This window comes from Diabrotica undecimpunctata, chromosome 5, assembly GCF_040954645.1.
Source record: "Diabrotica undecimpunctata isolate CICGRU chromosome 5, icDiaUnde3, whole genome shotgun sequence".
Lineage (NCBI taxonomy): Eukaryota > Metazoa > Arthropoda > Insecta > Coleoptera > Chrysomelidae > Diabrotica > Diabrotica undecimpunctata.
Window position 1 is genome coordinate 135306967 of NC_092807.1, and position 26836 is coordinate 135333802.

At 32.8% G+C, this 26836-nt stretch overlaps 1 protein-coding gene across 1 annotated transcript in view; it reads left to right on the top strand.

Annotated features, from left to right (window-relative positions):
• The window catches only part of TM9SF2 (transmembrane 9 superfamily protein member 2), a 31327-nt gene extending 7499 nt beyond the window's left edge, over positions 1–23828 (top strand). The window contains exons 3-6 of the mRNA XM_072532765.1: positions 1028–1331; positions 6581–6879; positions 7175–7334; positions 16855–23828. Of these exons, the coding sequence (XP_072388866.1) occupies positions 1028–1331; positions 6581–6879; positions 7175–7334; positions 16855–17358 (1267 nt within the window). The 3' untranslated portion in view covers positions 17359–23828. The remainder of the gene's footprint in view (positions 1–1027; positions 1332–6580; positions 6880–7174; positions 7335–16854) is intronic.
• The last annotated feature ends 3008 nt before the right edge of the window (positions 23829–26836 follow it).

Genomic DNA, 26836 nt, shown 5'->3' on the forward strand with positions numbered 1-26836 from the left:
TTGCTCCAGGATCTCCAATATGTACCTTTCAGCTGTAACAGTTCCCTTTTGTATGACCACTAGGTCCGTACGGGCGGTCAAAGAAATACCACCCCACACCATAACGGATCCTCCACCAAAAAATGTGGTGTGTGGGAAGTTACACTGAGCATATCGTTCGTTGGGTCGTCGCAACACACGAACACGTCTGCCGTTATTGTACACACAAAATCGGGATTCATCAGTAAATAGCACTCGTTCCCAGTCAGCCTCTAACCAATTAACGTGTTCTCTGGCAAAATGTAGCCTCCCCCTTTGATGCTCTGCAGTTAATAGAGGACCTCGGGCGGCAATCCTAGGTGCTAAGTTGTATTCGCTAAGTCGCTGGCGAACAGTTTCATTACTAATTTGTATAGCTTGCACGTCTCGAACCTGAATTTGTAGACTTCGATGTGTTACAAAACGTTGTCGAAGAGCAGAAATTCTTAAAAATCGATCTTGAATAGGGGTAGTTATCCGGTTTCGTCCTTGCCCTGGTCTGTGAGTATGATCTCCTGTTTCGGGGAATGTTTCTAACACCGGTGAGACGGATATGTGTGACATATTAAACCGACGACCAATTCTTCGGTAACTCCAACCTTCTTTCGACAGTATCACTGCTTGGGCATATTCATCTCGGGTTAAAATACGTGATTGAAGCTCCATAATAAAGACAATTAACAATAATCAACAATTAAATAGTAGCCGAATAAAATTCGTGAACACTTGGAAATTAGTATATTTATAGAATTAGTACATTTTTTGCTTCTTTTTGTTATGTTGCAAAAAAAACTATAGCGATAACACACAGTCAATAAATATAGAGTGTACGAATAGCATATACAAGGGGCTTGCAAAATATAACATTACAATGGAAATTTTTATTAACGCTAATAAAATATTTTAATATTTTAAAGTGGTGCGTTAATTTCTTGGAGAAGTGTATTAATACAATTTAACAGATTCTGTATATGTAATGTTAATTTAAATTTAATTGTATATTTTTTAGTCATGGATGTTCAGGTGAATCAGAACCACTTATGATACCAATGAAAAATCTCAAGAGTGGAGAAAAATTCGAAATTATCTACACATATAGTATTTACTTTGTAGAAGACCATGATGTGAAATGGTCTTCAAGATGGGACTACATATTAGAATCCATGCCACATACTAACATTCAATGGTTTAGTATTTTGAATTCTTTAGTTATTGTACTGTTTTTGTCTGGAATGGTTGCTATGATTTTGTTACGGACTTTACATAAAGATATTGCTAGATACAACCAAATTGATAATGGGGAAGATGCACAGGTAAAAACAAATATTTATTTTAACATAACATAACATAACAATATCTTTATTTTTAGAAAATAATATACATTCCGTGAACATAAAATTATTTAAAAAAAAACAGTGTCACAAACGAAAATATTATTTACTTATTCCTAACCGTTACATATACAAATAGTCCTCCACAGAATATGGCTCAAGAGCTACCAGTAATTTAAATATTTGATGTTTATACAAACTTAATCTTTCCTCCCTTTTAATAGGTTCAGGTAGTTTATTAAACAATTTGATGTAGCAATAAAGAGCGTTTTTTTCTGTTATACTTAACCTGTGTATTGGAATTTTATAATTATATTACCTGGTATTTACTATACTATTGGGCTCAAAGTTCCTAAAGAGTATTTTATTCTTATATAGAAACAGTAAGCATTCTTAAATAAATACAGCGTAAACTGTTAAAATAATATTACTCCTAAAATGCCCTCTACATGATTCCCTACTTTTTAAGTCAAACATAACTCTGATTATTTTTTTCTGAACCAGAAATACATTATTTATGTCCCTACTGTGGCCAAAATTTATTAGACCATATCTCAATTTTGCTTCAAAATTAGCATGATACACTGTTTTTAATGAGTTACTATTCATGTATTTTTTTAGAACTCTAAAGCTGTAAATCACTTTACTCAAAGACATACATAACTGGTCAACATGTTTATCCCAACATAAAAAACTGTCAATATATAATCCTAAAAATTTGGTACTGCTGCTAATATTTAAAGTGTCATTATTTACAATAATACTGTTTGGCATATCTGAATGTGCATAATTTATCTTAAACAAAAGATCTGTTTTATTTTGATTTAAAACCAACCTATTCATAGAAAACCAGTCTTTAGCTTTCTGGAACTCTAAACTAGCATTAACGCTTAGAACAGACATGTCTTTACCACTGACTAAAATGTTTGTATCATCTGCATAATTTGTTATGCTGGAAGTAGTATTAGCCACTAGACCATGAAGATCATTGATATAGATCACAAACAGTAAAGGACCAATCACACTTCCTTGTGGTACTCCAATAATGGTAGTGCTTTCAGATGAGATGCCTATTTCAGTGTTTTTATGTATTTTTACTAAATGTCTCCTTTTTGCCAAGTAGGACTTAAACCAGTTCAATGCTGGTCCACATATACCATATTTCTCCAATTTATCAAATAATAAGTCATGCACTAAACAGTCATATGCCTTTGATAGGTCCAAAAAGAGACCCAAAGCCATATGACCAATCTCAGTACATTTCAAAACATCCCAGACAAATTGAAAAATCGCAGTCTGAGTTGATTTTCCCTGTTGATAACCATGCTGATTTGCACTAATAATATGACATTTTGTTAAAAATTCTGTTATCCGCCTATACATAGTCATTTCTAAGATTTTTGAAAAGGAACATAGAAGGCTCTGGTCTATAGTTATTAATTAATTTAGGATCACCCTTTTTGTAAACAGGTGTTATTATGGCAGTTTTCAGGCATTCAGGAAATACACCAGATTTTAGTGAATTATTTATGATTGTAGTGAGAGTATTCACTATCTCCTTTATACAAAGTTTAAGGATTTTAGTGGGCATTTCATCAATTCCACAACTCATTTTGTTTTTTAAATTTTTAGTTATATCCATAATTTCAGTTTCTGTCACAGGTGCGACTAAATATAATATATAACTAAATATAACTAAATATATATTTAAAAACAGATATTTTTTTCATGAGTACAGTTCTGTAAAATAAGTGAAAATTGGACTTATATGCTTGAATTTTTTTTTATTTACATTATACTGATAATATGCGTAAAATAAGAAATCAGTACACAAACAATTTTTTCATCAAGGTATTCAGAAAGATTTCATCAATTTTTGATTATTTTACTACATTTTTATTAAAGCAATTACTATTTTTATTGGGAATAAAACACAATTTAAGTTTAAAATAAGTTTATTTTTGACTTTTCGATTTCTACTATAGAAATCGTTGGTATTTTGAAAACGATTTCTTAAGTGGAAATTGAAACATCAAAAATAAACTATTTTAAACTTACATTGTTGCTTATTCCCAATGAAAATAGTAATTGCCTTAAGGTGCCACAATAAAATAGATTCAGAACAATAGTTTTATTAAAATTGATAACATGATTGGTGTTAAATATAACACTTAATAAATACACGTGCCTTGATGATTATTGATCATGATGATGATTTACACTTTATTTGGTATTGACGGATAGTTATTACACAAGCTTTCTTTATATCCGCCGCTCAAATTTGTCTCTTCGTCCACATAGTATAATTTCTTATTGAGATTGCACAAATTTCTTATTTTTCATCAATTTTGTCTCTCTCTCTTGTCGTTTCCTCATTGCTGAGGATCGTGATTTCCTACAATGCGGGCTGTCAATTCTCTCCATCTCTTGCGATTTTGGGCTGCTCTCATGGACTCGGAAAACGTCTCTCCAGTGGCTTTCTGTACTTGATCTGACTATCGGATAGGTGAGCGTCCTCTGCCTCTACGTCCTTCTACGTTTCCGCACACAATTAGTCTTTCTAAGTTGTCATTGTCTCTTCTCGCAATGTGGCCAAAAAACTTTAAAACCTTTGCAAGACACTGAGAGGAGAGTCTGGTCTGAATGTTTAGCTCTTCGAGAATCGACTGATTGGATCTGTGCTCCGTCCACGAGACGCGTAGCATTCGTCTCCAGCACCACAATTTTGTCTCATACAGTAATATATAATTTCATCTATTAAGTTTTCCAAGTCTATCTCTTTTTATTTCAGTAATATCTTCTTTTACTGTAAGCAAAATCTTATAATCCAGAATTTCGTTCTTAAAGTACAAGAAATGTATTTTTTGGTTGCTAAATGGTTCCATTCTTCTCTTCAAGTATGTCTGTAGATGGTCGACTTTCCAATCCGAGTCATATTTGAACACATTTCAAAAGTTTCAAACCATCGTTGTCCCATAATTTCATGAAATTTTATTTTAATTTTATTACTTTATTACCTGTGAATGTTTCAACTGGTTGGCCGGCAAGCATTATTTTGTGCCTGACTGAAATTTTTATCAAACTTAAGTGAACAGTGTTTCTATTTAGATTAAACCTTCCAAAAAATTATATTTGGACAATGGGTTTACTGCACATATTGCGGAAAACTTGTAAGTACAGTTTTTACATTTCGTTAGGAATTAGTTTAACTATGGCAAAATATAGGGCACGAACATAAGCTCTGCTTTTCCTTCTAAAGATATATCACCCCAAAACATACACGAACAACCTCCATAGCTCACTGTTTCACTGTTTCTACACTGTAGTACTGGGCAAATCGTTCTCCGATAGACACATCTACTTTATCATTGTCATACAAGCACATTCGACTCTCATCAGAGAATAAAACTCTGTTCCTTTAGCCAAGGTCCCAATTGATGTATTCTGTGGCAAACTGAAATTGAGTTTTTTTCTGACGTGCGTTCACTTTTTGCCACGTGTTAGCTCGTCTGATAGTCAAAGTGGCAGCCTTAAGCCTTCTCCTAACCATCCACTTAGTGACAGTGACACCTCGTACATTCCTCAAGGATTGTTGAAGCTCAACTCCTGTCGTGTGCCTATTCCGCAAGGCACTCAGGACAATGAATCGATCGTCCCTCTGTTGTTACACCTCGCTGACCCGAACCTGGTCTTCCACTGTAGCTACCGTTTTCCTGGTATCGACGGTAAGCCCTTGAGACTACAGAATGCGTTATAAGTAGGTGACGGGCCACAATCCTATGACTATAGACCTCTTATAATAATGCAATTACCTGGGTCGCCTTCACTGGTGAAGTATCCATTTGTAAAATATTCACTTACTGCACTTCGAAGTGTACACACACGTCAACGTTTGAAAAGTGACTGAGACGACCACCGGCAAATTCAGAGAGGTCTACATTGTGTAGAACATGCTCGTTAAAATGTTTGCTGCATTCCTTGTACCATAGAGAAGTACGCAAATTTTACAACACATTACCAATTTGCATAAAACAATTATTTTTTGGAAGTTCTATAATAGACAATATATTTTGCATTAGTTGTTTTAATTCATAAAATTAGTAAGCATAAACTACAATTCATCAGGTGAGTCAATTTTTTGCTCACAAGTGTATTTATTATATGCTATTATCTATATTAAAATCTATTTTGAAAGATAGATTTCTAATAATAGACTTAGAGTTCAATACGAAGTTCAACCACAATTTTATCCCTTATTATGCCTTTTTGTGTTCTGAAAATGTCATATGAAAAAGCAAAAAGAAAATTAAATTTACAGTTGAACTCTGTTCGTTTTTCTAAAAATCGAATTTTCCTTATTTTCGGAAATTTTTCGTATTCACGACCTGCCGTTAGGCCTTTTTTTGTAGGTTTCCTCTCGTGAAAACTGACAAATGTTTAAGTGACGTAAAGGAGGAAATCACGGACACTGATCTATTAACCTTACAGGTTTAGGGCATAATTAACACCCTTAGAGCACCAGTAGCCCCTATGCCAAATTTTAAAAAAATAGAATCTATCCATTCGTAAGGTAAAAAATCGTCGCAGCTTATGCCATTTTCTTTACCAAAGAAAATTCAATTTTCTCGCTTATTTCCCAAGGAAACTCCACAGTTTTTACATATTTTAGCTTCCTTGATTTCTTCTTTCATATGCTCTCAAAGGCATAAGGGATAAAATTGTGGCTGAACTTCCATTGAAAACCAGCAGCAACTGTCTATAAATTTATTCCAAAATATACTCATCCATATTCAACAAAACAAAAAATTAGACGGAAGATGGCTGTTGTGTTAGCTCGTAGTGAAATGGCAATAGTAGAGCGAGAATCTTGTAAAAGGGCATTGACAGACGAGGCTTTGTATGTGGCATTACCTGACTTGAGTGACTCTGTCATAAAAACAGTTTAAATAGTTATAGTAATTCTTCCTAGAGCATACTATATACTAGAATATTTACATCGATTCATAACTTTAATGGAACGCGAATCCAATATTTCATAGAATTAAAAGGTTAATATAAGACTAAGGTAGAACTTAGGTCGGCTGTTCACTGGCGCCAATTTTACTGTGTACTTTAATAAGCTCTATTGATTAAATATAAAAACGGAACGACCAATCGATGCAAAGTTTTGTGAGAAAGATACAATCCTACGTAATCCAGAAATACATGTATGACAAACTTTTATTTTTTAGGAGGAGTTTGGTTGGAAACTTGTCCACGGAGATGTCTTCCGACCACCACGTAAGGGGATGCTCCTTTCAGTGCTCCTTGGATCTGGTGTTCAAGTATTCTTCATGTCATTAGTAACACTAGCTTTTGCTTGTCTGGGATTCCTTAGTCCAGCTAACAGAGGAGCTCTTATGACATGTGCCATGGTATTATATGTACTCTTAGGATCGCCTGCCGGTTATGTTTCTGCGAGGATTTATAAAAGTTTCGGTGGAGAAAAATGGAAATCAAATGTTTTGTTGACTTCAATGTTAGCACCTGGGTAAGTTTAACAGTCCAAAGTATTTATTGCTTTACATATATAAGTGTATTCAATTAAGAATTGTACATATCAGTTTTTTGACGACTTAGGTTGAAAGTATAATTCTCAAATTTTATTTTATAATAAAAAGTTGACATGCCTATACTACTGAGAGGGGGTTTGTTGGTTCATATTAAAAAACCAATGAGCCATGACATGGAAAATGACAAATACGTTACAGTATTTGATTCGTCTCAAAAATTTTATTATATCTATTCAAATGAATGTTTTATTACATAACTACTTTTAATTTCAGAATTGTTTTTGGACTCTTTTTCGTCATGAATGTGGTACTTTGGGCTAAGGATAGTTCAGCTGCTGTGCCATTTAGTACTTTAGTGGGATTATTAGCCCTCTGGTGGCTAGTGTCAGTACCACTTACTTTTGTTGGTGCTTTCTTCGGGTTCAGGAAAAGGGTATGTATTTAATTATTTATTATTACTAATGTATATATATATATATATATATATATATATATATATATACAGTAAAACCTCCCTTAACCGAAACCTTTTTAACCGAAACATCGTTTAACCGAAACGGCTGACAGTTTCAATAATTTCGTCAATAAAAAGTAAATATTTGTCGCAAAACGTAAACAATTCCGTTAATTTCACTCACCGATTGATGTCTATGTGTGTTGGGAAATCATAAAAACCAAGAGCTCTAAAAGATATTTCCGAAAAGGCATTTTAAGGTATAGAAGCCAAAAAAGTTCATGGATGTCGACCACTTTATTTTTAGAATGGTTTGAAAATGAATTCGTCTCAAGTGTAAAATCCTTTTTAAAATCAAAAAACCTTCCCATCAAAGCATTGTTGCTTGTTGACAATGCGCCCTAACCTTCAAAATCTACTGTAACCGTTTCAAAAGATTTAAAAGAAACTCATTATATATTTCGATTATATTTTTTTTTAATAAAACTAATAGCCCCATCTATCTGTCAAGTACCTACCTGTAGCCGACTCAAGGATTCTTCTGTAATTCCCAAATATATCCGGTAGATGAGCATATTTTTCAACTTGTCACTCACGCCCAATTTCCAGATTCAGGCGCCATGATAGCGCTTCGCTCTTTTCTGTTAAGACCGTCCAACCGTTAAGACGTGTTTCCAAAGTGGGTCTCAATTCAGAGGTAAGCAAATAAATCCTTTTCTTGTCCATATTTCAGATAGATATTTATTTTTTTAGACCCTCATTGGAGAGGCTATAATGCTGATATTATATTTCTAATACTCGTCGCAAGATAGTATTGCTATGGAGTTATTCCAGATCATGGCCCAGTAGCAGTATCTTTTTATGGAATCCCTAACCCCTCTTATCTAGGATGGTGGTGATTTGATATAGTACGTAGCTGAATCAATGGTTTATTTGGTGACTGATTAAATAAGAAGAGAAACAGAGCAGATTAAGGTTGTACCAATTTTTATTATACCTACTTTCAAGACAACAGAAATGATTATGAACTCAAAAAAAAATGAAAATATAGTGAAGTGTTCTAATTTAATTTAAAGGTTTATTTTCTTCATTGTTCCTAGTTGATAAATAACTATATTATTTTCAATGTAAACAAATTTCGAAATTTGGGGTTAATATATATATACATTCATTTTCTTTATAACCAATTCTTAATTTAATACGATACAAAGATTTTTTGTTTATGATAATGTTAACATAAAATAATATTTTGGAATCCCTTTGGGATGACGTAACTTTTAATGTTTTCTTTTTGTTCATTACTAAGAAATAATAAAGAATAGTTTTCTTGTAAACTTTCAATAAATCTTAATTTTTTTTTTGCTCTTCCCCTTCGAGGATAAACCAGGGGTGGCGTCCAATAATAAATTATAACTTCATATTATCTAATTGTGCTTGGATTTAAAATACGATATAGTTTCTATATGTTTATGAAAACCCCGCCCAATTCTCTTCCGACAGTGAGCGATTCAGGCCTTGTAATATTATTGTAGCACGGAAGCGTTACATAAATGGCGCGCCAATCGTGGAGCGTGTATCTTCATTATAAAAACAACGTAATATGTTTATGATTTCTGTTTACATTTCGTATTTTAGACTCAAGTTGTTTGTGTATTTGCTTTTACCCAATTTTTGTTTAATCAGTTTAGAATTTTTTCTGTAAAGTATTTATATGTATTCGTTTTTAGTCTTCGTAAAATTACGTAGAAATATTTCCGTCTACTTTCTGAGATCAAAATAAAACGTATTTGGAATGATGTGATGTAAACATTCACTGCTTAATTTCTTTTTGTCGGTATTCTTAATGCGGTGTATTCCCAGACTCGTCTAGAATAAACATTCCATGTTAGTAAAATTTTGTTTATGTCCATAAATTAATTCGTATCTAAACGATGGCTTTCTTTGCAGTTCAGTCTTATTTGTTGATAGAACCATAATAATTATATTCCTCAATGTGTTTATTTTAAATAAACGAAATGGCTCTTAGCGTTCGGTATTTGAAAAATCAATTAAGTGAATTTTATTTCTTGATCTTGATTCATGGTTTTTATTCGCAGCAAACATATGGGAATTATACCTATATACAGGCTGTCCCGACCTACGTAATTTTAAAATGTGTTATCTGGATTTTTGCAGAATACTTACGCGAAATATTTTTTTGCGAGGATTTGAAGTTGAGTTCTTTGATATTAGGATGTTTTTTTAATGTCTAGTCTGTTATCTGTTAAATTTTCTTTTTAATTTGTCTTTCGTTTATTTTAAAAATTTATCTTTTCATAGTTTAACTTTTTCATACTTTGAAAAGAAAATTTTATTTCCTGAAAAGGAAAATGCTTTCTATATTTTACAGTCCATGGTTCTTTTGTTTTGAATGTATAAGGAAGTAATGATATGACTTCGTTTCTCTCTGCCTAAGGCGTCTTTGTTGAGAATATAGAGAGGAAATATTGTTATTTTCCTTCTGTTATGTTAATTTTATGTCTTTGTGTGGTCAAATGTAGTAGAAGTATGTTTTTGGTACTGGAATTTATTGTTATTTGTGGTTTTACCTTTTTCTTTTCTCGAGATGTCCTGTAGGACGTACAGGCACGTGACCTGTATTATTGTATCTTGAGTTATTTGTGTGGATGTCAGACTGTTGTATACGCAGCAGCTTTCTTTTTTTTGTCGTTGACATTTTTGTGGTTTTCTAATATAGTTTACTAGACCACATATACCTTTTTGCTTTGATATTAGACTTTTTAGCTAAGGCTCAAAAGCTTTCATTTATTATCTTGTGTTCATGATACGGTACAAGTGAGGTTGGAGTAGTTTACTGTTGTCTATTGTGACTCTTTGTATATACAGAGGTGAAACAACCCGCTGCCGCCTATTGTGAATTTATCTTTTATCTTTATGTCGACGTTAAGACCACGTTTGTTTAACAATTGAGATAGTTCTGGTACTACCGTTAAATGACCCACTGAGAATTAAAAGTTTATATTATTTTGACTCTGTTGGAGTTCTGCTAAAGAATGGTAAACATTTCTTTGTGATTTGTATGACGACCATATTGAATTCAATTAGGTGTCAAAAATGTTTTACTGTTCAACCTTTTTTTATTGTTGTGGTGTGTTACATCCAACATCATGATTTTTTTATTATTGACGATGGACTGTAATATTTTTCTATTTCTTTGGAAGATTGTAATGATTCTTCCGTTCCTTTTAAGTCTTATCGTAAGTTTTTGTTTCGTGGAAGACTCTTACGATTTTTTTTTGTTTCTTTTGGAAATATCAGTTTTAGACTGAACTATTTGTGTAGCGATTATGGTTTGTATGCCATATACCCATTTTCTTTCTTCTTCTCCAAGATTGTGTATTAACGGTTTGGATTTATTTTCTTCTTTTGTCCTTTTGCCAGTCTTCTTGCTTGGAAATTTTCCACTGTGATCAATCCCAGAGGATATTCTTATGGAACTATTGGCCATCCTGCCTTTCTTCTAAAATGTTAAGTCCATTCTTAATTTTTAATTTTTTTAGTTGATTTCCTTTGCGCCTTGCGTACTTAATCTTTGCTACATTCTCCAGCGACTATTCAACCCCTCCGTGGCCCGTGTACAGGAAGAGTTGCGCTAACGCGAACTTTATCCTGGAGAGGATTCGTTTCCTTTCCAAATTTTTTTTGGCGTGGGGTCAGTACAGCACTGATACCCTAGTACTTAGTACATTGAATACCACTTTGCTTCGGCAAATATGTCCCTTAGTGCTTCTTTCCCTTCAGGAAGTTGACACGTTTCAATTTTTTTTTGAGCTGTCTCGACAACCCTTGTTTTATGTCGGTGGTGTTGACTATTAGTCAGGGAGCATCCTGCTATAGTCAAGTGGATTAGTGGACCTATCCCTATTCCAATTAATAATTTTGTGTATCTCAGATGTTGTCGCAAAGAGACGAGCCTCTGGAAGTAGTGTAGGAGACTCCGCACGTCGATCTCCAGAGCAACTCAGTTTGGCTCGCACCCCAGTTCGTTGAACTGTTTTACTTTTTATTATTATAATATTGATCATTTATTGTGTTCAGTATGTCTATATATATGTATATATGTCATATTTCTTTTCGACATAAATTTTATTTTTATCTTATCTTATTCTACTTCGGTATTATTCTCTCTCTAGTTTGTATTGATCGAGATCTTGAGTTTGTGCTACCCCGACCAAGAACCTATATTGATTTTAAGGGTGTTTGCAAAATTTAATCTCATTTTATTTTTAGAATGCCTTGGTAGAATGTGATATTTTTATGCTTATGTTAGTTTATATTACAATAAATTGTACATACCTTTAGTTGTCTTCAAGTGGATACAAAATTCAATTTATCTTATTTTACGGATTTATAAATCCAAGTAATTTTTTTTGGTATCTATACCAAAGATATCAAGATTCCTCTGTCTAGTTACCAATGATAGTTCATTATAGTATCTGTTCATTTTGCCTAAGTTTTACTCTTAGTGTGAAGACCTTCGAATTTCGACTCTCTATTCGAAACCCCCCAAAATAATGTTTGAAAAGATTATTGCTGTCTAACATCCTATATTCTGAATGGCCAGACACTGAGGAAGGCTAGGGATGAAGTAAGCGGATTCCCGCTAGTTGACTCGTCGGAATGATAAGCCATTCATAATTGTATTTCAGTAATAAATCTAGAATAACAGCCTCCCGCGTCAGGAAACTTTTTTTAGTTCTCCAATACCTGTTTAGTTATGTAATCTAGAATTATTTAGACCCTACCCGAAGTTGACCCTACCCGAAGTTGACCTACCAATGTTGTCCCTATTATAGGCGGATGATACACGTTAGTTATCACAAATTCTAGTTGTCATACTAATAACTAAACATCAGCCTTTTTTTGTTTCTAAATATAGATGTGTCTTGCAGAAATTCTGATGTCTACCTTTCCCAGTAAACTTATTAAGGCTTGTCTTTGTAGAACTTTAATGTACCCAATTTTGAACTATTAGTAACTCTTTCCTTTTATTTGTGCATTTCTAAATGTGTCTATAATGACGCGCTGCGTTATTACCTTATGTTATTCGTGGATTAAGTCATAGATGAAAGACTCTATGCTTCCGAACAAACGATGACACATTTGTATTTTGTATCTTATGGCGTTAATGATACGATTGTATTATTATTCTTATGTTATTCGTGGATTAAGTCATAGATGAAAGACTCTACGCTTCCGATCAAACGATAACATTATTTTTTTTGTGTTTTATTGTGTTAGGTCTCATAACGACTATGCAGTAAATTATCTGTTTTGTATCTTGGTGACAACACTAGTATGTTTTGCTATATATTACTTATGAAATTTCAAATAATAATATCTTAATTATGTTGTTTCGATTGAATGCGAGCATTTGGTCTCAAATAATGATTTGTAGATATGTTTTGTTTTATTCCGCTTTGTTCATGATATTGGTTATAGGTGAAATACCCTATGCATTTTGAGAGTGAGAATGCAATTTTTTTTTGTTTACATTTTTATAGTTGAGTCATAAATATTCTATGCGTTCTGTTTCACTTTGTTCTGAAATCTTTGAATTGTTCCCACGTGAGTTGTGAAAGAAGGATTCTGTGAGTCCAGATTGTAGCTACATTTGTCCATTCTGTTTGTCTTACCTCTCCGTATATCTATTCCCACTTTTGAAAAGGTTAGTATGGTGTGCCACCATGCCTAGTCCGATTCCACGCTGGTACCCAGTTGAAATCGTGGGGAGGGCTGTGTAACCGTTTCAAAAGATTTAAAAGAAACTCATTATATATTTCGATTATATTTTTTTTTAATAAAACTAATAGCCCCATCTATCTGTCAAGTACCTACCTGTAGCCGACTCAAGGATTCTTCTGTAATTCCCAAATATATCCGGTAGATGAGCATATTTTTCAACTTGTCACTCACGCCCAATTTCCAGATTCAGGCGCCATGATAGCGCTTCGCTCTTTTCTGTTAAGACCGTCCAACCGTTAAGACGTGTTTCCAAAGTGGGTCTCAATTCAGAGGTAAGCAAATAAATCCTTTTCTTGTCCATATTTCAGATAGATATTTATTTTTTTAGACCCTCATTGGAGAGGCTATAATGCTGATATTATATTTCTAATACTCGTCGCAAGATAGTATTGCTATGGAGTTATTCCAGATCATGGCCCAGTAGCAGTATCTTTTTATGGAATCCCTAACCCCTCTTATCTAGGATGGTGGTGATTTGATATAGTACGTAGCTGAATCAATGGTTTATTTGGTGACTGATTAAATAAGAAGAGAAACAGAGCAGATTAAGGTTGTACCAATTTTTATTATACCTACTTTCAAGACAACAGAAATGATTATGAACTCAAAAAAAAATGAAAATATAGTGAAGTGTTCTAATTTAATTTAAAGGTTTATTTTCTTCATTGTTCCTAGTTGATAAATAACTATATTATTTTCAATGTAAACAAATTTCGAAATTTGGGGTTAATATATATATACATTCATTTTCTTTATAACCAATTCTTAATTTAATACGATACAAAGATTTTTTGTTTATGATAATGTTAACATAAAATAATATTTTGGAATCCCTTTGGGATGACGTAACTTTTAATGTTTTCTTTTTGTTCATTACTAAGAAATAATAAAGAATAGTTTTCTTGTAAACTTTCAATAAATCTTAATTTTTTTTTTGCTCTTCCCCTTCGAGGATAAACCAGGGGTGGCGTCCAATAATAAATTATAACTTCATATTATCTAATTGTGCTTGGATTTAAAATACGATATAGTTTCTATATGTTTATGAAAACCCCGCCCAATTCTCTTCCGACAGTGAGCGATTCAGGCCTTGTAATATTATTGTAGCACGGAAGCGTTACACTACAAAATGGAGACAATTGTCAGATTTTTGCCACCGAATGTCACAAGCTTAATCCAGCCGTTAGACCAGGCAGTCATAGAGACATTCAAGAGACATTATAGAGAAGCATTCTTAAGATATCTGTTATTACAGGAGACGAATTAATTCAAAAGTGTTCCCGAAATTCTCAAATCTGTAACAATAAAACATTTTTATTGATGAGCTGAGTCATGGGCCAAGATCACATCTTCAACTTTGGAAAAATGCTGGAACAAACTTTTTGATAAGATTTTGATTGACGATCCTGAAGAAGAAAATGGTAAGAAAACGACAGAAGAAATTAAACCTTTCATTAAAAATTTGCTGGGACATGACGAAATTAACTAAGAATACGTGACTGGTTAGCAGCTGATGACTCAGAACGTGAATTCATCGACCAGGACATCATTGATATGGTTCTTTATCAAGACAACCTGAGCATATCAGATGACGAAGATGACGACCCAAGAGGCAACAGGCAGCACAAGACCGTCGACGAGATTTTCAATGCTTTAGAGGAAAGAATTTTATACAGTAGGCCTAATTAGTTAGGGACACGACTAGATTCTTAATTTTTGTTGTCATTACATAAAGTTTTGTCCTTTTCAGATTGCTTTACGTTTCGTCGAACAATCGAATGAGGCAAACTCATGACCTTCTGCAAATTAACGATGGAGGGAGAGAGAAACATCGTTGTCAAACGAAAACACAAAAAAAAGCAGATTTCTTTAAAAAAGCATGTTAAACTTGTTCATTTTCCTTAATTTTATTACTTTATTTTGGATTTACTTATTAGAAAACATTACGAAATCAACTCATAGTATTTTTTAATACCAATACTTTGATCAAGAATATTATAAAAAACAATGTTATTTTTAACCGAAATTCTTGTTATCCGAAACGGCCTCCCCCCTAATTATTTCGGTTAACGGAGGTTTTACTGTATATATATATAATATATGTATGTATAGTGATTCTTCAGAATCTAGGAGGTGTGATTAGACGTTTTAGAGAAACTTGACATAATTAATATCTGAAAACTTATGATATGGGGTTTTGGATATGCCCAATTATTCTAAAATATTTACAGCCTTCTACACTTTCCGGATGTACCGGAAGTTGACTGACACTTCCTTATTTTAAATATAACGCCCTATAACGCCCTGTAACGGTTCTCGATAGAACAGTTCTTGAGAATTCTCTCAATGTAAGATTATGTTAAGATTTATTTTGAAACAGTGTTCGATTTGACACCCCGTATCTTTATAAATAATAAAATTTCAAACATTAAATTTAGTTTTAGGAACCCTGCAAGTACCGGTACGGCACGAATACCTATATACGTTAAGCTTTGCAGACGATCAAGTAGTGATTGCACAAGACCAAGACGACCTCAGCTACATGATAAAGAAACTACAAGAAGAATATACCAAGACTGGCCTAGATATTAATCTCGCGAAAACAGAGTACCTATCTACAAGTGAAGAAGACATAGAAGATCTACAGATTGATGACAACGTAACAATCAAAGGAAAGGATAAATTCAAATACTTGGGGTTTATAATCATGAAAAAGACAACAACAGAGGAAGAAATTACACAAAGATTAGGACAAACAAGAACAGCAATCCGACAACTTAACTCAGTATGGTGGGATAGACACCTAAATATGAAGGCAAAAACACAGATTTATAAAACATTAGTGAGAAGTATTATGACATATGGGGGTGAAAATTGGATCATAAACAAGAAAAACAGAACAGAAAAAAATATAATATTGGAAAAATCCAAGAGAAAAAAAAATCCGCGTTTTTTACAGACCATTATTTAATAAGATAATATATGAAAACAGTGAAATATCATCATTGATGGTTCAGGACTTCGATCTTGCCCAATTGAAGCGGCTGATTAAATTTCTCATGGATCGTTGATGACTGGTTTATAGTGATATTGGTTTAGAGTAGGTCCAAACCTTAATGTTATTGAGAGATTGTGTCATAAGATGAAACAGAAATTGAGTAATAATCCCCAGAGAACCGTCGGCGATTTCAAGAGTAAATTAGGTGAATTATGGGATAGTTTTAACACTGACTTGTGTAAATCCTTAGTACGAACAATGCCAGACAGAATTGCCGCTGTTGTAAAGACGCATGACGATGTAACACCATATTAAAATAGTAATTTCTTAAATTGCCCGAATATTTAGTTGGCACGATGCTATGCAACATTTTCGTTTATTTTGCCGCCAACGCTGCAATTCAAAGTTTATAAAGACCGAGCCATTTTAATATTTTGTTATTAATGATCGAGTTTAATGTATTATTGATCTTGTTGTTTGGTTCAATAAGAAAGATCGTGAAGATAAACGTTTTCAATAAATTTTCGTTTGTCCGAACATTTAGTTGTTAGGGCTCGTATATATGTATGTATGTATGTATGTATATATATATATATATATATATATATATATATATATATATTTTATAAATGTTTTCCTTTATTTCATTGCTCTCCGTGGAATCATTGATCGAATTGATTGAATTTTTTGTTACAGGCTTTGGAGCACCCAGTAAGAACCAACCAAATCCCAAGATTGATACCTGAACAATCAGTTTATACTCAACCGATACCCAGTATAATAATGGGAGGAGTTTTACCGTTCGGATGCATATTTATTCAACTCTTTTTCATTTTAAAATCCATCTGGTCATCTCAGATGTACTATATGTTCGGATTTCTATTTTTAGTTTTTATCATTCTAGTAATAACGTGCGCCGAAACTACCATTTTGTTGTGTTACTTCCACCTTTGCGCCGAGGATTACCATTGGTGGTGGAGATCGTATTTAACTTCCGGTTTTACAGCAATATATCTCTTCTTATACTGCTGTCATTATTTCTTCACAAAGCTTCAAATAGAAGACGCCGCTTCGGGTTTTCTGTATTTTGGCTATACGCTCATTATGGTGTTTTTGTTTAACCTCTTGACAGGGGCGATAGGTTTCTTTGCCTGTTTCTGGTTTATTAGGAAGATATATAGTGTAGTTAAAGTCGACTGAGTAAGTTTTGTTTTTCTAATTTCAAAGTTTTATTCGTGAATTGTTTTTACACTTTTCTTGAATGATGTCCAAGTTATTTAGCATTGTTGCTTACTGCCTTTTGTCAGAATCATCAAGCGAGCTCCAATTGTGATATTTTTTACGGTTTGAAACTGGCTTTATTTTAATTACTGCAAAGGGATTAAGACAATAACAAAATTGTTCTTTACAAGAAATGCTGTTGTATCTACTAAATTATTCAACTTATTATTTTGTACATATAAATAAAGTATACATATATATTCGATACAAATAATTTTTCTCCATATTTTTCATATTCAAAGCTCTTTATAATTTTAATTTACACAAAAGTTCTGCTTTATTACATCTTCAACTCTAAGAAAGTTTACAGTGTACTAAAAATGCTCTAAACCGTTTTTAACATCAATTCTTTGAGCATGTTTTAGTAGAATATTACTTTTTTTGAACGGTTGTAGCTGCAAGTGTGTACGCAATTAGCAGGATACCATCATAATTAATTGAGGGGTTAGAAGCCAAGAGGTCCAGTGCCAAAAGTTAGTATTGAGATATTTCAATTTGAAATAGTTTTATTCATTTTTACTAAAAGAAAACAGAACTCTAAAATATATGAGTTAGATAGATAAGAAATATATGCATCGATTATTTGTTATGTTTATTTTTTAGGTATATTTTTCTTACAGGACCGGACAGGGTTGTAACAAATAAAAAAAATGCCTTAATATTTAGATATAGGTAACCTGATGTAATAAAAATGTTCAAAACACAAAAATCTTTAATGTTAAATATTTTACATTGATTATTTATCATATGATTCAAGCAGAGATTCGAGAGTATCATCCTCATCGTTTTGTTTATTTGTTACCCTGCATTTAACTTTGTGTAAAACTCATAGTGTATCGAAGGCTCATAAGGTAGAAACTGAATCAAGTTATTCTTCTTCTTGTAGTTCCTACTCCTATCGAAGGTTGGCTATCATCACAGCTATCCGTATCTTATTGGCGGCTGCTCTGAATAGATCTACTGAGCTGCAACTATACCACCCTCTTAGGTTTCTTAGCCAGGAAATTCTTCGTCTTTCTATGGATCTTTTACCCTTGATTTTACCTTGCATCATGAGCTTTAATATCTCATATTTCGCACCTCTTGTAATGTGACCTAAGTATTCTAGCTTTCTTGTTTTGATGTGCAATCCAATCCTCGCAATCCTTTTGTAGCCTTCTTAACACTTCTGCATTTGTAACTCGTTGGGTCCATGATATTTTCAAAATCTTTCTATAGTACATCTCAAATGATTCCAACTTCTCTATATTATCCACTTTTAGTGTCCAGCCTTCCATTCCATACAACAAAGTCGAGAACACGTAGCATCTTAAGGCTCTTATCCTCAGCGTCAGAGGAAGGTCTCGATTAACAAACATTGTTTTAATTTTTATAAATGCTTGTCTTGCAATTACAATGCGTGTCCTTATTTTTCTACCTTGGTCATTGTTTCACAATGTGTACCTTGTTCACCTTGTTGTAATCATGCACTTGGTTTTCTTAACGTTCATTTGTAGTCCATATTTTATACTGACTTAATGTAATCTATTTACTACGTGTTGCAGTGTTTCTAGACGGTCTGCAAAAACAGCGCGGTTTAGTCTGCGAATCTTAGTTGTTCAAGTTTTTCCTTTTATTGATCCTGTTGTTCCTCTGATCTTGCTTCCTTAAAAATAGCTTCGATGTACAGATTGAATAACAATGGGGCCAGCACGCAACCCTGTCTAACACCTCTTTTGATTTCTATAGTTTCTGTATCGACATTTTCGATTCTAACCTTTGCTTTTTGATTCCAGTACAGATTGACAATAACCCGTATATCTCGACTATACACATTCTTTTCTTTTAACAGTTTTACGAGTTTCTGATGTCGTACTCTATCAAAAGCCTCTTGATAATCTATAAAGCAGACATAGAGATCCTGGTTCATATCTAGTCGTCTTTGCGCGAGAACGTTAAAAGCGAACAGTCTCTCTCGTTCCTAGTCCAATGAAAGATTTTCTGCGATTTCCGTTAATCGTTTAGAGGTGTAAGTTGGTTGAATGTACTGTAAGTAAGTGCATGTATTAAATTTATATGGAGCCTTGGTTTCTGAACTCCTCAAATAATATTAAAGCAATAACAGTTCTTGGTTTTTCCTTACTTATAAATTATGTTGGCTTACACCAATGGCCAATAGTGTCATAGTGTATATATGTTTTGTCTCTTATTCATCTGTTCGATCCATGGGTTTTTTCACATGCTTGATTATTTAATTTATATAAATTAAAACATGTAAGCCAAACGGATGTCTTCGGTGAAAGAACTATAAAAATGTTAATATCACCGTGAACGTTTTTAATTTTTTTTGTTAAAATCTATTGACTTTTAAAAACTAACAAATGTTCGAAAATTACAGGATATCCAAAAACGACTCTCATAATCAAAGCAATATTTAAACCACGATTATCAAAATTATAGGTTTTGCTTTCAGTATTGATGAGCATATTGGTGGGTTATAAACCAAAAAACGGAATATCTTTATACAAAAATATACAAAACTTTGGTACTCAGAAAACTCTAGATCGAACAACCTTGAGCCAAATAAGTAGATAGGAAGCCACTTAAGTCCACATTGGCATTTGACCCTTTTTTTGTTGCAGGCGTGTATTATGTCATATTTTATGTCACGTATTGTAACGATTAATAAAAAAGTGTTTATATTACAAAATGTTTTGTTTTTCAAAATATTGATACTTTTGATTGGCTATATGGGGGCTTAAAGTATCCAAATGCAGGATGATTCGACGTTTTTATTTCATTTTCGCAATACTGAGAAAACTTCTGAGGTCTAAGATTCCAATGTGTCTAAAAAGAAAAGTATTTAATCAGTGTATTTTGCCAGTGATGACCTATGGCACAGAAACCCTAACACTCACAAGAACAACAGTGAGTAAACTACAAGTTGCGGAAAGGGAGATAATGTTAGGGATTTGTCTACGTGATAGAATACCCAATGCTACTATACGCAAAAGATCAGGAGTAGCAGACGTTATTGAAAGGATAACAACACTAAAGTGGAACTGGGTAGGTCATGTAGCAAGATCAGTTGATGACCGGTGGACAAAAAGAATTTTGGAATGGAGACCCCGAATACAAGCTAACAGAAATAGAGGTCGACCCCCAACGAGATGGACAAACAAAAAGTGGCTACAAATTGGATTCAGATGGCGCAAAATTGGACTAAGTGGAAAAGCATGCGAGAGGCCTATGTTCAGCAATGGACGTTAGAGGCTAGTTGTTGATGATGATGATGATCACACGATGACTTAAAGGTGGTTTCCACCTTCCTAACGGCTGCACAAAATATGGGTCATAAAATAAACGGGGAAAAAACCAAAGTGTCAGGCATCAACATTTACTTCTTCTCAAAAATGAAGCGTACCTAATATGGAATATCCCATAATGGAAATTATTGAATATACACTCCCATTATAACGGGATATAATTATTTAATAATTATTCATGGTTTCACTTTTTTTTTAATAAAAGAAGTCTGCAACAGTAATTTTATTGAGTGCTAGGAATTTTTTGTTGTGTTTTCAACAAATATACTGTCCAAATTTTCCCAAGTTCAATGAATCGACTATAGTTACATTACCTTCGGTTACTTAACTAGTTACAGTTGGGCCTTATCGGACAGTTGTATCACTAGTCTTTCTCTTAGCCTAATCACTTGTTTTTGGTTAATGTTAAATTTATTTTCCATCTAGATTTTACTAAATTGCGAAGAGCACTATTGGTAGTGCACATCACGATTCAAATTTGTTGTCAAACCTTTTTAATATAGCATAAACATTTATGTATTAATATATATATATATATATATATATATATATATATATATATATATAATTGGTTTTTCCCTGGCAGTGAACATTTAAGAGTTATTTTAAAAGGCAGTAAGTAAGATATTAAGTATAGAGAAGTTCAAAGCCGATACTCCTCACAGATTCGTAGGAATGTACGTTTGCGATATATTATAAATTCAAAAAGTCTAGTGATTTACAGAAATGATTAAAACAATAACACGATTAATCTATAAACGATTTTAAATCAACACAATTATATAATGTATTTCTGTTTTGTGCAGAACATTTAAAATATAATATTTATCTTGATCTCTATACTCTTTGTATTTCGTACCTATAAAATATTTGCACCATGACATTCCAAGTGTAAAAACAGCTTATGGAAGTCAATTAAAAAGTTCAGTATGATGAATACGCAAAAAGGGAAACGTACGGCAAACGACAATTATGATAAATTCTCGCAGATTTTAAAAAGGACAGGCGTAAGACTGGGTGGTATAAAAAACCAACTAATATTTAGCAGTAAAACACTTTGGAGATACGCCACTGGATGAATGCTTTCTGTGGTTTCACCGGAGAGACGAAGATACATTTTGCATATCTCATAATAATTAATAATAGCGTTTATTTTATCTCGAGACATGTGTAGTATGCACCGATTGTTTTAAGCTGGAAGCTTGTGGTGTAAATATCGTGCAAACGAACTTGCTAACTGGCAAACTTTGCTATTTGGAAAATTTCCAATGTGTAAAGTTGGTATTTACGAAAGAAGACTTATCAGAGGCTTAAATCTACCTTATATATATTGTTTTTTGTAAAGTTTATCAAAAACAAACTCTATTAAAAATTATATACAGGGTATCCCATAACTAATGGACCATACGTAAGTGAAAGAATAAGAGACTAAATTCGGTTAACACTAATAAGCCGTGGTAAAATGTTTATTGTAAACAAAATATAGGGCGTAAAAGATAAGATATTATTATCTACTCATAGAGGGTGCTAGTTAAACAATCCTAATTGGGTAAAACAAGGTCTATCTAGTTTAATACTATAAGTACAACCTCTATGTGATTGTCTACAAATTATTACAAAATTTTGATGACTGTTATTGTTAAGACCAGGGTGAGATTCTTGTAGGAACCTCCTGCACTGCGACCAAATGAGATCTTTTGTGCCTCTCTCTTGTTTAATTCAGGAGAGATCTATGTCCTTATTGAAGTCGATCAAGCCCATAGTATTAAGTTCCAGTAATTCCAGTCTACTGGGATGAAGAAAAATTCAAGATGCTTCATTTCTTTTAGACTTACAATTGAGAATCTCGTGATAATGTGTTTCATATGGTCCACATCTTTACCACAGTACCTGCGCGTGTCGTCATCCACCAGTCCAATCTTACTCAATTGATATCTGTAATGGATATCTCCTGGACTCCACTACCATAAAGGAGTCTTAGCTCTCTTCTGTTTACATTCAGCACTTCTTTCTTTCTCTTTTCGTTAGGGCCAAGGAACTTCTTACCCCAGGTTTAGTCTTGGTTTTATTCCGGGTTATGTTGATTTCTTGGTTTCTCCGTTTAGTAATGACCTCTTCATAATCACTTTGGTCAAAGTCGAACATGGGAGTTTGTCCTACAAAAGGTTTTGTTGCCCCGAGTTTCTCTTGCTGATTTGCTTGTCCGTTGCCTGCTATTCCTTCATGCTCTTGAACCCAGACAAATTCAACCTTATTCTTGTCCTCCAGCTGGTTAAGGGCACTCGTAAAGCATTTTTGATTTGAAGCTATTACTTTGCAGTGCTTTTAATGCGGCTTGGCATTTTTGTTTAGCATATGTTCCACTGCTATATGAACGACGTCTACTTCTGCTTGGAAAATGGTGGCTTCAGAATCGAGGGATACTTGTCTTTTGAACCTTGGCCCCACTACTCCTAACCGCACACTACATTTTTGACCCATCTTTTCCTTTTGACCATCATTTTTGTGAGTCCTCTCGAACACATACTGCCCTTTCCGCCCATTCCTCTCTACTTGGGAAACGGACATTATATTTATGGTCCAAGACCATTTTTGTCGATGACTGGTCACTTGCAGCTGCCATGTTCAATAAAGAGGTGGATCTGCGATTTTCCAGATTACCTTTGAGGTTACCTTCTTTGAAATGGTACTCCTCATGTAGTGCGAGTGCCTGTTTTATGGCTTCCACATTAATTGCCACCGGAAATGGATCCAAACCAAGGAGGATCTCTACAGCGTGTTCAAGCATGCTAACCTTTTCTCTGTTCTTTGATCTACTTTCCTTCAACAGACAACAGATGCATAGAGGATGCAAGAAATTTCGATGATAATAACCAATCCTAAATGCCTTGTATTTTGTTTAAAATAAATATTTTACCAATTCACGTTTGTGTTAATCGACCTATTTTAATCTGTTATTTCTCCAGCTGCTGTATGGTCCATTGGTTATGGACATCCTGTATACCCAATCCACCCTCATCCAATTTCCAATGATGTCTCTATATTATTCAGTCTATATTCATCATTATGGCTTGAAATTTGAAATTTGTAAAAAAAACAGATGCAGTATAATATCTATTTAATTTTTGTATTTAATATTTTGCTAGTCTTATTTTTTTAAAGGGCGAACTAATAACTAATTCCAAAAATATGTTGCTTATCTGTCTTCTTCGCATACTAAGCATCAAAAAATTTTAAAGGTGGTTATTGCTGTTTTCAGTTTCAAGATGCGCAAATTAGGAAAATGTTACCTCTAGTATTAAATACTTAATATAATAACAGTTTTCTAAGCAATTTGCTAGATCAGTTATATAATGTGAGCATTTATTGTTATACATTATCCGAGATTTAGTGGAATCTGCGTGTAAATTATATATTATTTTTAAAATATTTTTAGTACATTTTTATACATATAAATGGATCGAATTTTTTGCATCTTAGTTTATAGTTCTGTGGTTAAATCAGTAGTAACTTATTCTGAGTTCCTATCAGTTTCCAAACTCTTATAAAACCTTAAATCTACTATATTCTCAGGTTGCCATACTAAAAGTAAAGATACCTCTAAAAATTCAATGCAATACACACAATGTATAACTGATCATTTTTTAATTTATGAACGGGATATTTAATTTTGAGTATTAAAGGGCATTTTGATAACGGACAATGAAGGAATGAATGTGTTTAATTTCGGTGTACTGAGCACAATATTGTATCTTATATTTGTATTTGTAACTAAATGCAAAAATATTGCGTGGTGATATTTTGTCTGCATATGTAAAATAGAAAAATAAATTAATTGTATTATAAGAGTTTTTATTATTTTAACCTTTCAACAGTTTTAACTTTAAATTACCTTTTACCACATCACTCTAAGAAGTAGCTTACAATTCTACTTCAAAATATAAACCTATAGGGAAAAAACCATTCTAAGAACATTAAGAAATCAAAGAGATGTCCACTAGGAAGGGCCACTAAGGAATATAATATAAAGAACACAAAATAAATCATATTGCAGAACAAAAACAGTGGATAATTATGAAAGGTCATTAAAAAGATTAAAGAACCCAATATACTTCTTCATACTGGTGAGTGGCTGAGAACAGAACAAGAAAAAAACAGACATTACCACAGGAGTTGCGGGAGCGGAGCGTGACGTAGATTCCTTGTTTATTTTAATTTTTATTTCTTTTGGATTGATTCTTTGAAGTTAGATCTTAGTTTAGTTTCGACTACGTATTTATATCAAGAAGCTATTTACAAAGACATAAAACTAAATTTTGACGTATTTTGAACAAAATAATATTTTGTATATATATATATATATATATATATATATATATATATATATATATATATATATATATATATATATATATATATATATATATATATATATATATACATACAATGACTGTCATTTGAAGTATATTGGGCAAACGAAAAGAACCCTCAAAGGGCGTGTTATATCTCATAAAAGTGACATCAGATGCAACAAGAACTCTTGTGCTCTCAGTACTCACTTTATCTCACTTAACCACCAAATCGACTTTGAGAATATTAAATCTCTACTAACTGAGAATAATTTCCATAAGAGATCCTTCCTAGAAATGTGACACATATTAAGTGCAAAAAACCCCATGAACAGACGTACTGACGTCGATAATCCCAGCATCATTTATCACTCCTTGCTGCTGAATAATCCTTAAAATCCTTCTAGTTAAATGTTATATTTCTTTAACTTAACTTATGCACACCCAAATCCGATCAAGACATGGCCTAAATTTTCGGTTTTTGTCCTCTGTGAAAAAAAGTAGCTAGCATCGATTCTACCTTGATACTTACTAAACTCAATCCCTATATTCATTTCAACGAGAACTTCAGCAATTTTCACACTTCGCACCCGATGTAAAATCTTTTCCAAAAGAAACCTCATGGTGAGTTAAATAAATTCGTATCACACTTCATTTCATTAACATTCACTAATTCTAGGTTCCCCAACACAATTTAGTGTTAATGGTCATCGGTACCTTATATTTCCAGCCTTCCTTTTTAATCAGATTTATATTATAAAAAAAATTTTAACTTTTCCATTATGTCCTGCCTAAACGAGTATTTTTGTTATCAGATGATTTTTCGTACTAAGTCTGATTTCCATAGATAGAAAGCCATATATATATATTATTTTTTGTTTTTCTCTTCGTAATGGTTGAGCCATTTCTGTCAAAAATAGTAGCTTTTTTTAATAGCTTTGGTATCTCCTACAATAAAGTTAACTTTCCTTTTTTTATAAAAATTTTTTAATTTTTTTAAATTGTTTACTAAGCTCTAATTAAAACAAGCTACTTTCTCCTGGCTTTATGTTTCGATATATTGTACATCAGCGATAGAATAGAAGTATCGTATTATATTATATTGTTTTCCTGTAACATACTGTGACATTTGGCAATTTTTTAGGTTTGTATAAAATCTACAAAAAATTTTATTGTTTTTTACTGTAATTTTATTGTAGTTACTAAATGTATTTTTAAACATCTAAACCTTTGCATTTGACATTGTTTGACATCTTTATATGACTTTACAATCATTAGAACTAAAGAAGTACAGAAATATATATATATATATATATATATATATATATACATATATATATATATATATATATATATATATATATATATATATATATATATATATATATATATATATATAGTCGGAATTCAATAGGATAGTCAGGTTATCGCTTAGAAATGATAGACCCTCGAGGGGTCCGAGATGAGAGACGCATGGCGCCAATGGTGGCGTGTATATTTTTAAAATAGGGGAAATAATAGGGAACTTGCACATAAAAATATTTTTGCGTCAACGGTCAAATTGTTGATTTAAATGTTATGTAAAAATATTATATTCAAAATATTACGTCTTAACAATTATTTGTGTAAGCCAGATGTACACACAATATTTTCATTAATTTATATTTTTAGTTTAAGAAATATTTTCATGTTTATTTTACAACATCTCAAATGCTAAATTATGCTTACTTACTTACTTACTTA